This window comes from Papilio polytes, unplaced genomic scaffold (assembly GCF_000836215.1).
Source record: "Papilio polytes unplaced genomic scaffold, Ppol_1.0 DF822733.1, whole genome shotgun sequence".
NCBI classification, from domain to species: domain Eukaryota; kingdom Metazoa; phylum Arthropoda; class Insecta; order Lepidoptera; family Papilionidae; genus Papilio; species Papilio polytes.
Genome location: NW_013526471.1, coordinates 1,048,607 through 1,061,599, shown reverse-complemented (window position 1 = coordinate 1,061,599; position 12,993 = coordinate 1,048,607). Strand labels below are relative to the sequence as shown.

The window sequence follows — 12,993 nt, the reverse complement described above, 5'->3', positions numbered from 1 at the left end:
TCAAGGAAGCAAGATTGCCATAGTAAGGAAATTCTTCATTGGATCGTAAAATAATTTGGAACCTAAGATTTTATCTTCCAATCGGACAAGTACTACGAAATCTTATTATCTTGTTTTGATTGTATTCTTTTAAAGATATTGTGGTGGAAATAGTCTTATCTAGTCCGCATTATGACGCAAATGATTACGTACTAATAATAACAAAAATTGTAATCAATGATAAGAACAATTGACAATACATTTTTAAATATCTTCTAGACATGAAATAGGGCTGCAGCCTTTCTGATTTCTAGACCAAAAAATAGTTTAACTAATGCAATTAATGAGCTAATAAGCTTATTATATTGAACATGATGCGGTTGTTATTTTTTAAACACAAATAACTTATGCGAAACATAACGCTTATATTAAAAAACCTATTGAATATTTTGCGCTTTGTTTAGTTTATTACTGTAGAGAATATAACGATGTTTTAACATATACTCTTGGTTCAATTTTATTACAACATAATATTTTGATACAGTGTAAACCTACACTAACGTTCATTTTGGAGATAACGGAATTAACAAGCATAATGCAATTTTAACTACGCATTGACCGTAACGGAAATTTACTTGTAATTTATAATGAATCATGTGTACTAATTATAGTGTAATACACCGTTAGAACAAAGACGCGTAGTGGATTACCTTTATATTTTACCTCCTGTTTTATATAAAAGTACACAAGTATATAATATATGTAACAAATCTTTAGTCTATTATTTCTACAGATGACTATTGCAAGCGATTTCGTCCACGCGATATTATCAAGGCGGAGGACCGCATTCTGTGGAAGGCATTGGGGAAGGCATATGCCTAGCAGTTGGCAAACAAAGGCTGATGATGATATCAAAAGAGTAGCCTATAATATGCCCGTCTATGTCAGCTACCCTTCAGTGAAAGTCCGATCAAAATCCAAGCCCAAGAAAATCCCAGTCAGAGGAAATCCCAGCCGTTTTGGAGTGCACGGAACAAACGCGGCTTGAGGACAGACAGACAAACATTTTGCATTTTGCAACACAAATACATCTTCCCGAAATCTGAATTGTTTCTTTTGATAAGACATTCCAGTTTTATTATATCTATACAATAGAAGATATAGATGAAGTCCTAAAATACAGACACTCTCTCATTTGAATGCGTCAATGGAAAATCCACCAAGTAATCTGTTTTTAGAGAAAATAGTATATAATCTTTTATTAGTCATCCTCATTACATGCATTATCATTATTAAACCAACTCAATGGGTTTAGGACAGCTTTTTAGATACAAATCGATAGACAGTATTAATAAATAATAGTCACAGATAAAAAAATACTGCAGGTAATTAAGACGCGCCTGACTCACGATTCACGACATTGCAAAAAGATAACATAGACAATTTTTTAATTTTTTCAGACAGAGTTGACTGTTGTAAGTTAAAGTATCAACTCATCTAACAGAAAAAATAGAAAAATTTAATGACATGTGATTTTAATTAGAAAATTATAAAGTTTTTTTTATAATTTTTCGGAAAAAAATTAATTTAACTGTAACATAAAAAAATTATTGCCCATAAATTAAATATGCATAACGCTGATTTATTTATTTTTAGCTAAAGAGCAATATTTCTGAGCAGTGGATACCAATGTGAGGCATTTTTTTAAACAAATAAGAAAAAGGAAATAACCTACAAAAATTACCATATGATCTTATCAATTTTGTATCAATCAAAACTTATCTGACAACTTGGCACACACAGATTGTTAGTTCCTTCCTAGATTGAAAGAGCCATACAATATAAACCCTTATTGTAATTTATTCAAAGAAGTAAAAAATAATTCAAACATCATCATAAATCAATCAAGCAATATGCTGACTAGTGCTATCAGCATTTCATGGAGAAATGTTAATTGATTTTGCAATGTATCCAAAATATTTACCCCTAAGTTTAACGGCGTGAAAATGTATAGCCTAAAGCGTGACGTAAGTGTAGGGCTTTTTATTAAAGAAAGAGTTATTCGAAAATATGTTGTGATTGCTGACATCTTAGGCAACAAAAAAGTGTGTGTTTATGCTTTATTATATAAGTATAGATAATACAGAAAGTTTAATAATAAGCTTACCATTAGCATCCGTCTCCTCTTTATTATCAATTTTATTGACATCTATAACTGAGAGAGATTCAGGTACTGCGAGGCTCTCATCAAAGTCCGAGTCAACACCGGCCAGAGAGTCAAGCTGTTGGAAGATTCCGGGCAGACAGTCACCAGGGGTTGTAGGCGTGGGGGTCTCCATGCCGTAGTTTGTGTAACTGTATTGTTCTTCATCTGTAAACAATGACAGTGTTTATAAAGTACATGCTGCAAATGTCTAGAGTAAACCTAACAGTTAGAATTATGCATATGTAGCGGGTGGCAGTTATTTTATGTTTTTCATGTTTCTTAATAGGACCAAAGCTATTTACAATAACTTTCGACTGACACAAGTTTAAAATTTTGAGTGAATGGGAACAAAGTATTTAGGAAATTGAAAGTATGATAGTACCTAAGTCTTATCTAGGCAACTGGATCTGAGATAGCAAATGGAGTAGTCATATGTAGGTAAATGTTGTTCATACAAAAGTACAAAAAATGGGAAATAATTCCAACCAGACATTGTAAAAGCATTTTATAATTCAATAAATGTTCTTAATGGATAGATTAGATTTGATTGTAGCATCCGTTGATAAAATTTTTACTTCCTTCTTGGAATATGTTTTTGAGATTATCATTGTTAAATCAATGTTAATTTTGTTGTTAATTTTAAAGAGAATTTATACAATTATCTCTCCAGCAAATATTCAATAGTTTTCTAGCAACAGTTTTAAAATGATATGTACTAAGTCGTAAATATTAATAGACAACTGGGTTAATTAGATTTTAATAAGAGTTTTCCTTTTAAATTGACAGAAAAAAGCATTAAATGGATATAGAATTGTTTATTGTTGTTGATTACTAATCTGAATTTAATTTTGTTTAAATTGCCAACATTTATTCTCTTTAGTTTACTTTATATGGGAAAGGAGAGGAACTCGGGACAAGGAAAGTAAACAATGTTAAATATTACACAACAAATGTTTATAAAGAACTTGCAAAAGGTTAAAGTGGCTATTTTGTGTACAAAATGTTACTTTTTATACAAGTAATTTTAATATTTGTAATTGATGGTACAACAAACATTTAAAAACAAAGATAACAATTACAAGTTAAATATTAAATGTTAAAAAGTAAATATTTGCTACTCAACGGTTTCAAACACATTGATTGTTGTGGTTCAGATAATCCAGAGTGATACCAACATAAATGATAAACCTTTTGTTTGCACATAAAAATGATTAAACACATTTTGAACAATAATTACACAGCACAACACACCTCTCTTTATAAGGTTATGGAAACTTAAGGTTAACTCATTTCGTTCCATACTGTAATAAAAGTGTTGGACAACACTAATAATTTCACAGTTACATTGATACTGACTGCTAATGTTCCATCCATTACACGCTATGAATTTACCACTTGTGTACACAATCTTTTATTGATAAGATAATGGCAGTATTGCATTTGTTTTTCGTCACTCACAGTAGCGAGACGTTAATAAATATATAGAGAAAAACTACTAAACTGTCCAATAAATTCGATGAGCATGACCTACCAGTGAACAAGGCTGTATCCAAGGTTGGTTATTGAGAGAAATTAGACAAAAAATAAGAACTTACAAAAGTTTTGATTTCTGCCAATAATTCCAGTCGAAAGTGTTTCTCACTTGAACACTTAAACACAAATACCGTGTAAGAAACACTACAGCAATTCTAATAACCAGATCACTGTTTGAATCATGGATTTACACGTTAGTTCAAGGATATTTACTATATCCGACCGACAATGGCCTTATTGAATGAAATGACGTAATGGAATGGTGGTAGAACTTTATCCAGGGGTTCTAAATATTTACGAAAATGAGCAAAGAGTTACCTTTATATTACAGCATCTTAACTTTTAAAAATAAATGAACATTTAATTTGCAAATATATTATAGCAAATATAATGTCTCGTCCTGTAGTAGGTCTTGTACATCAAATTACACTTTTTATTTACGTTTATTATACTATCCTTTTTATTATCATCTTATAAGATGCAAAAACTATCGTCGATTTTTTTTTTTAACAAATCAAGAGTCAGTCCAGTACTAATCTTTCCTAAAAATGTTTACAATTACGGAACACCTGTCAATCTGTCAAACTTTGCTTGGGGTTGGGCTCGAATTTGATTTGTAAAGATAAAACAATTTTTTTGTTTTTCTCGTTTTAACGAAGTTAACCTTAACAATTAAATTAAAATCAATAACAGTTTTAGTTTAAAAAAAGCATACCTTAAACGCCTCAGTTAGGTATAAGCAGATTTGAGGACTCGATAAATTAGTTACTTTTTAACAGGCGCTATTTTAAAAACAGAACGTTATTTCTTTGACGTAGTATCTGCCATCTAGTGTCTATTTTTTCAAATTGTGAACTTGTAGAAGCAGATTTTCGGACCCAAATCAATTTCTATTGCGGTAATTAGAGTACCGTAGAGACAAATTTGATTTAATTTGATACTTACAATAAATTAAACGCTTAATGAAAACACAAAAAATGTAACAGCGCAGTAAAAAACTCTTTTCTATTAAGTGAAATAAAAAAGCTATTATAATTTGTTCACCTTATTTTACTCTATCTTTCGCCCGCGACTACGTCCGCATGGAATAAAAAAAAATCAAAAGTGAGCAGTCTATGTGTTCTTCAAGACTATCCTCTGCACCTATTCCAAATTTCATCGAAATCCGTTAAGCCCTTTAGGCTACAAATTCTAACAAACATGCTTTCATCTAAACTTTCGCATTTATAATATTAGTATGATAATGTGAATTTAGAAGTATGGCTGCAAAGAGCGAGGTGAGCTTCTAGTTCATAGAAATTCGTGCAGCGTGGCTGATTCCTACTAACCGTCGTTTCTAAGTTACATATAATAAGAGATGCAGTCTTAAAAGCGCTGATACATTCATTTTACTATGTATTCAGGTCAGGACATTGTGCTATGTGTAATAACAGTTCACATTTGTATTCTTGTAGTCCAGCAGTTGTTATACTCTATCTTTATTAGTTATCTGAGCGTATCCGTTTACAAACAGTGTGAAAAATTGCTGCTGAAACAGTTTATTTTGTATTCGGTACAAGTAAAGGTAACCAGTTTAGCTTTGTACACGTATAATAGACTGGTACCAATTATAGTTGATCCGAATAAGTGTGTACTTATGTACTTGTGGCGGTGCTGTACCGGAGATCAGGCGAGGGTGGTGGTTGAAATGATATCAGGGCCGATATGTTGGACACGGCAGGGTGGGTGTAGCGAGCGCGCAAGTGTCCGCAGTCGCTCACCGCGCACCGATCGCTCACCGCGCTTCCGAACGCACGTTTGCTATGTACGCACACTTCCCGCCATTATTCGAAACTGTCAAACCGCAGCTAAAAAAATAAAGAATAAAAATTTTACTCAATTCGCAATTGTTGTGCAGTAGAGCGTTAAACGAAAACTCTTGACGGCCAGTTGACGAATTACGTCGAGGCCGTTGACACTTGATCCGCGTTTTATTTTCCAGGATTTGTTAATTTCAAAAATGTCGCGCGTTAGCGGGAATTGTGCGTATTGTTATTAAGTTTTTTTTCTTAACAGTGAAGGTGACAAAGGTGTTTCTTTATAGTGCCAGGTGGAACGATGGTGAATTACACATAACAAAATAGTGGTTCAATTATTTGCTGTGTTATTGTACAACGTTTACTAAGGTAAGGAACTATCGAAACTTTTGAAAATAGAGTCAACATTTAGCATAATTCCGTCTGTCGCAATTAGTCTTTAGCCGTAGCACAATAAGATTGATAATTGTATCTTTCGCTTTCTAAACAGTCGACCATGAGTGTGACCAGTCACGACTACTTATTTAAATTCGCCACAAGATAATGAAGTTTTATCTGTAATAAGTTGATTATAGCATTAGAAATAGACACTGGAATCACATCCAGATCAGTCAGTATTTTAAACTATAAACATTACAATTTAACAATCGTATATTTTTTTTAAATAGGTAACTATGTAAAATTTGCAAATTGATACAGTTTTACGAAATCAATAGGTAAGAACGTTGCATTCGTATTTCGTACCGTAACAATTAAAGCGGCGAAGTGGTCGGCCCCGTCACAGCAGATATAGAAAGTCTACCGGTTTCAACTTGGTTCCCGGATTTAAATCTAAAAAACATTTTTAAATATAAAAAAAAAAACGAAATAGCAATTTCTATTATCAAGTTTACGAAGTGTTTGTTGTTCTCGTAACTAATCAATCGTAGTTTTTTCGCGATATTGGAAATGCAAAATTTGTAAATAATTAAGCCTATCGGTCCTTTTGTTATACATTTTTAAAAACACTTAGTGATTCTTTAAAAAATCCAATACCAAGCGACAAGCTTTTGCCAAACACCCGTGAATATCACATGCCAAGCATTCATGATCGAGTGTAATTAATTCGGCTCTGATAGTTGTATTTCCATAACAATCGTTAAGACTAAATTGTAACCCAATACTTACATCCCTTTTTCATTCTAGATTTGTAATTCATTTCTATATTTTAATACTAAACAAAATACAGTAGCTGGTTTACAAGCAATCTATTGCTAATTTGTGATCAACAAACACCTTTTTTAATAACCTTAAATAGACATTTTGTTAAAATTAAGCCAATCGTGACAGTTATTACTTTGAACCCTTAAGATGCGTCTTATTTTTCCGCGATATATGCTTTCATATATATTTTCAATTTATCTACTTTATGAAAGTGAATGTTTATAAGATATTTATTAACTTGTGACAGAGTGTAATCGATGAAAGTGAAACGCATAAGTGAGTGCGGGTAAATGATCTCGACGCATTTCTTTGCGTTCGCGCCGGACAACTTGTGGACAACTCAGACCTGTATGAACTTGATGCTTGTTATTTAAAACACGTCTAATAACAAAATTGGAGTATACAAAGACAAGATGTTATAGTATAAATATGCTGATGTTGACGGTAATGTAACATAGATATATGGGACATAGAATAACCTAAAATTTTTCCATGAAATTGTCTTTTAATATATAACAACAATTGCTTTTTTTTAAAAACCAATTTATCTCTTATATCTGTTGCTTGCAACTTCGTCCGCGTGAAATTAAAAAAATAGTAAAAATATAGCCTATGTTGCTGACAACAACTTTTTAATGGTGCAAGAATTTTTGAAATCTGTCCAGTACTTTTTGAATTATTTCAATACATACAAAAATCCAAAAATCCAAATCTTTCCTCTTTATAATATTAGTAGTACTATCAAGGAATTTTATAATGAAATCGGACAAAAATATTTTCAAAGAAAATAAAAGCTTAAAAACGAGCTCACGGAAGTAAATTCACATATAAACCGGTGCAACAACTAAGATAGTTCGTGTGATCGAAGCAAAAAATACAACGCGTAAAAACGTAACAAGTCTGCTTGGCAAAGTTGAGCCGGCGATAGAAAGTGAATTGACGTCCACTGGACATGGGTAACGACTGGTTAATGTGCTGCTATTATAAGATATTTGTAACATCCGTTGATTTAAAAACATATGTTCATATTTTATAAAACACTAGCTGTTTCCTTGCGGCTCCATCCGCATGAAATTGTAAAAAAAATATTTTATTGTTAACATTTGTCAAATTTTCAATAGCAAATATCAAAATGATATGACATGACACACCTAGACAGACTTGCTTCCTTGATCTTGGCAGCAACATATGGTCCGTTTCCCACATTAGGGATTTTATCCAAAACATTTTTTTTTTACCCCCAAAGTTTAATCTCGTGAAAATATATAGCCTACAGCGTGACGTAAGTGTAGGGCATTTTATTAAAAAATGAATTATTCAAAAATATGTTGTGATTGCTGACATCTTAGGCAAGAAAGTGTGTGTATTTACTCTTTATTATAATAGTATAGATAGATAAACATGATTCATTCGAGCAACTCTTGTCATTTAATTATAAACGGTCAGAAGTTGTGCATCCATTTTTTTCACGTCCATATCTTACCTGATTATGTTAAAAAAATCTGAGTAACGAAAATTCCATAATTCAGGAATACTACCTAAACTGAAGGGTCGTCAGTTCAGTTAACATTGTCAGTGTGTGCTAAACCTTAACTGAAAAATTTTGCATACACGTTATTAAAAACTGCACGTATGTAGAGAGCTTAACTAAAAGCAAATTGAGATGATATTTCATACATCAGATTTAAGGTTTCCATTTAATAAATAAAGCATTATTCTTCATGCATATAAAGCACATGTTACGAATGTATTTGCTATAAGAAGACGTAAATTACAGTTCTTACGAAATGTTATGAAAATCTCGATTACATTCTCCAAGGTTAATACCCTTAAACTATATTTATATAATCAACTAAACAATGTAACATTACTTTCATAAGCCCACAGAGAAAGAAACATAAATAATATAACATTGTCCGAACCAAAAACAAAGCGTTCACATACTTTAGAAAGAAAGCCTTGGACGGTGAGAAAAAGTTTTAAAAAAACTTAATGTAGCCAGTGAAAGTCACGTCCTTGAATATTCAGAGTAAAATGACCCTTATTAACTCTTATTTACTGCACTTTTGCATTTTTGCAGATCGATTAAATAACTGATTCTTGGTACATAATATAACTTAATTCACAATAATAAATATATTCAAGAAGTATCCCTAAAAGCAACTAATGAAAATCGCGCGTTGAAGTCTTTTGCGTACTGCTATAAATTGTCGAAAGTTCAATGGTATAACATTTAAAAAAAACAAAACTACTAAAAAAATGAAAATTAAATAATATGTAGTCATGGCAACGTGTTCTTCTGTCTTTTAAAATTCAATGCATTTTAAATAGGGTCGGTTAAATTTTCTCGAAAGACAAAAGTTTATCTCGAGTTTTTAATACAGAAGTAAATCTTTAGGATAAACATAATGTAGTTATAATTTATTATAAATATTAAGTTACGCAACTTAGTGGAAAATATGACTAATTAACCTTGTTGAAAGGTCAACAATGATATCAATTGTGGCTGCAAGTTGACCAACTAAGTTTTAAGTTACATTTCAACTTGTAATAATTTTTAATATAATAATAAAAACGACCAACCTATAAGTTTCATTCATAAATATTTCATTACATTACTTATTAACAGATTGATTATTGAATTCTTAAAATGAAATCCAATATTATGCGTAAAAAGGATTTGCTTAAGAAAGTTCAGATATGACGACTGATAGAGATGTATGGAAGATCGGCACATACTGCCAACCTTCCGTAGGGACTGGAACAAGCTGATAGCAGATTATTGAAAAGGAAATTATTTTTATATTTAGTAATTACTTCAAATAATCGTGAAGCGACTGGTAGGATCTAAATCCACAATAAGCAGCGTCGAAATAACACGGTGCAGAGGGTACCGGTGCGTTCCACTGGAGATCGCGGGATCCTCAATCCGCACCTGAGGGCGGCCACAGAGGTTTTAATCTCATAACCCTGTCTTTTATAAAAGGTTATCTTTCGAATATTTCCCCCCCGTTACTAAAAAAAACAAGATCTAATCCACAAAAGCAATATTGTCAGCGTCAGTAACCATTTCGATATTGTCGTTTAATTCAACATGGCGACAGATCTATTGTATGACACATACAAGTGTTATTAAAGACCTTGAAAGTTAAAAACCTGATTGGAACAACTAGAATATGATAAGTTGTCATATTATTGTTTATGTCTAGATTTAAAAAATAGGTGTAAAAGTGGGTCAAGTTACATTTGCAATATAGTTTAGAAAGTGTATCGGAACCTGTTTGCAATCTGGATACGAGTCATTTCGCTTGCTGCGGCTGAAATGGCGGTCGCAGGACTGAGTACTGCTTAGTGAAGGGTGAAGTCAAACTAAATGTTTTCATGCTAATTCATTAATATTTCATATTCTTTTTTTTTTCATATTTAAAAATGGGTTATAATGTGTTCGTTGCTATTTTTCTATATTTAACTTAAAACATGGCTATGACTTCCATGACTATTAGGAAGTGATGCATTCACGAAATGCAAATTTAATTGGTAGAATAAAACGCAAGTAGTTTGAAGTAATAATATTAACAAGAAATATTCCCATTCAGTGATTATCAGGGCATGACTGAATTAAAGCAACAGCGCATGGTTACCATAATCGATCCGATATGTAAAGGAGACGTTTGAAAGAAGTTATAACTTATTTTTACGAGTATACATTAACAATGGTTGTTAGAAATGAAAACATTCCAAATTCAAAATTTAAAAAATAAATGCCAATCGTTTTCTTGCAAGATAGTAACAGCTAAATACTGGAAGGAATCTTGAATACTTCTCTTCGTAGGCGCATATTTCCTGAGGTATGTTAGGACATTAATAGAATTTAGAGTCTAAGCATGGCCTTATTTAAGAGTCTGTTACGTAGTTTTATAGTGTGTCTAAACAAGATAGATTAGTTTGATAAATGAAGTATATGAAGTATCAGTGTTTTTTATTTATTTCATAAGTTATAGCTATCTATAAATCTATCAATTCCAACTTCGAAAATCGATAAGATTCATGACTGATTTCACAAAACCCATCCCTACTAAATTTGAAATGAATTGTCATACTAATCTAAATTATTTAGACAAACTATAAGTCGTATCAGTATACAGTCGTATTCGGAACTAACGTTTAGACCACACTTCAAGTTTAAGATTAGATAAGTAAAACAAAGGCGGAACAGCGATTGTTTAACAATAGAACTGCTACATTTAGTGTAATTCTAAAATGTTTTATTTAAACTATTTATATGTAAGTCAATTCATCATAGATTATGTACGCATCACGATCTCTCGATGCTATTACGTTACTATTACAGAGAAAGTGTCATTGATACGTTAAAATGTTGAAATAAAGTAGAGTGCAAGTAGTTTAGAAAGTGCTCGACTTTGAACTAAGTTACTACAATATACGTTTAATGTACGGCCTTTATTAGATTGTTTCTTTTCTTTATGGCGATATGCTTTTACTTTGAATACTCAGACTTATCCCATAATAAACGTTTAGTGATATACTGAAAAAAAAATTAGAAAAATGAGTGTCAAAAACTATTTTGTATTTTATATTGCTGTTAATTAGTTGATAAAGATTTCTGATTTATTCGATTTCTCCCAATTATTTTGTCGCATTCTCACTAGAAAGAGTTAAAGATAATGAAGATGGGGTCATGTTATTTTTTTATTTATATTAAATGACATAAACTATTCATGCAAATGTACTGCACCTAGTCTATTGTGATTAGTCACCTTGAGGTTTGAGATGATAACCCTCTTAATTATATGCATAAAAGCATTATAACAAAAATAAATTTTATATAATCAGTTTAAAGGTCAATGACATACAAATAGTATAAATTCCTTCGTAATAAAACCTGAGGTTTGTTTAGATTAACAAATTATCAACAAATTAGCTTCATTCTTTGTCTTTGGTGGATATTTTCCCACACTGATGCGTATGACAATAACATTAGGTTAAATGCTAACTAGTAAGGTTTTTGCTGTTTTTTTTTAAAATTCGAATTCAAAAATGTTTTAGGTTAGGTATCTTTGAGATTTTAAATGACCGAATCTTGTCAACCAATTTCCTAAAGTAACCTCATCATCATCGTCGCAACAGGGTTTTCTCCTCCACATAACTCTATCATACGTCATCTCAGTCATCACTCACTTCTTATTTTATCTTTCACGAAATCCATCCATCTCTTTCTAGGTCTACTACTGGTGTACCCTTCCATAAATAACCTAAGAATGCAAAAGTTTTTGACCTTTTTATTTAAATGTGTCAAGTCTGTCTAACATCTTTGATGGACTAGATCCATTTGTTAATTTATCACAGGTGAGATAGACTATACAATGTCGATCGTCTTTTATTTGTTGTGCCCCATCCTTTACATTCGCACGTCCATAAATATTGGTCAAGGTAAGTGAAGGTATTTTTAATAGAGTCAATATGATGTTTATTTTGAGAAAAGTGAACGACGACTTAGAATATTCCAATAGGATCGATGTATGTCTTTGTACTGTTTGAAATATTAAGACAAAAGGTTTAGTACTTTTAAGACAATATTGTATAAATATACTTGTGTAAACTACCTGTTGCTAACGATTGCGCGCGTGAATTAAAAAAAATAGTTAAAAAATATAATCTATGTTACTCCGTGATAACATTTTTATCGGTGAAAGAATTTTTGAAATAGTATCTTTGAGTTAACTTATATACAAAAACACTATCTCTTTAAAATATTATTATTAATATTCTTAAAGCTAAGGTAAAGTAAAACCTTATGTAATTTTCGAGCACTAACTTCGTATTTACATGCATTAGATTACAAGGTTTTCTTTGATCTTTGTATTTAAAGTTACAACGCGTTGGTAAAAGTTTTTAGAAGCATAGTGTTATACACGTAATGTAATAAAGTTAAATAACAACGATAACATGACAAAATATGAATAATACTGTGTCATTTCACACAATATACATCGCGTGTCGTCTATGTACAAGTAATAATTGTTTATTTGATGACCAGCCATGTATGCGAAATTACAAAAGTCGTTAAATGAGTAAGAATTTATTTAAATGAAGATAATCTTAGTGGGCCCTATGAATGACAAAGCGTTTTTGACAATCATTAAAATAAAAATAAAATAAAATAATCTTTTTAATAAAAAAACAAAACCGACTTCCAAACAAAATACACTAAAAACAAAACAAAATGCACTAAAAACAAAACAAAATACACCAAAA

At 31.3% G+C, this 12,993-nt stretch overlaps 2 protein-coding genes across 5 annotated transcripts in view; one reads left to right on the top strand and one right to left on the bottom strand.

The window, feature by feature from the left end:
- The window catches only part of LOC106105657 (phospholipase D2), a 51,169-nt gene extending 47,619 nt beyond the window's left edge, over nucleotides 1-3,550 (bottom strand). The window contains exons 1-2 of the mRNA XM_013286081.1: nucleotides 3,437-3,550; nucleotides 2,147-2,350 (exon numbers count right to left, since the gene is read on the bottom strand). Coding sequence (XP_013141535.1) covers nucleotides 2,147-2,350; nucleotides 3,437-3,485 — 253 coding nt within the window. The 5' untranslated portion in view covers nucleotides 3,486-3,550. The remainder of the gene's footprint in view (nucleotides 1-2,146; nucleotides 2,351-3,436) is intronic.
- A 1,884-nt stretch (nucleotides 3,551-5,434) lies between these two features.
- Nucleotides 5,435-12,993, top strand: part of LOC106105749 (mucin-5AC-like) — a 61,235-nt gene continuing 53,676 nt past the window's right edge. For all 4 annotated transcript variants that reach the window (XM_013286181.1, XM_013286182.1, XM_013286180.1 and 1 more), the window contains exons 1-2: nucleotides 5,435-5,522; nucleotides 5,774-5,883. The gene's annotated coding sequence lies outside the window, so the exon portion shown is untranslated. The remainder of the gene's footprint in view (nucleotides 5,523-5,773; nucleotides 5,884-12,993) is intronic.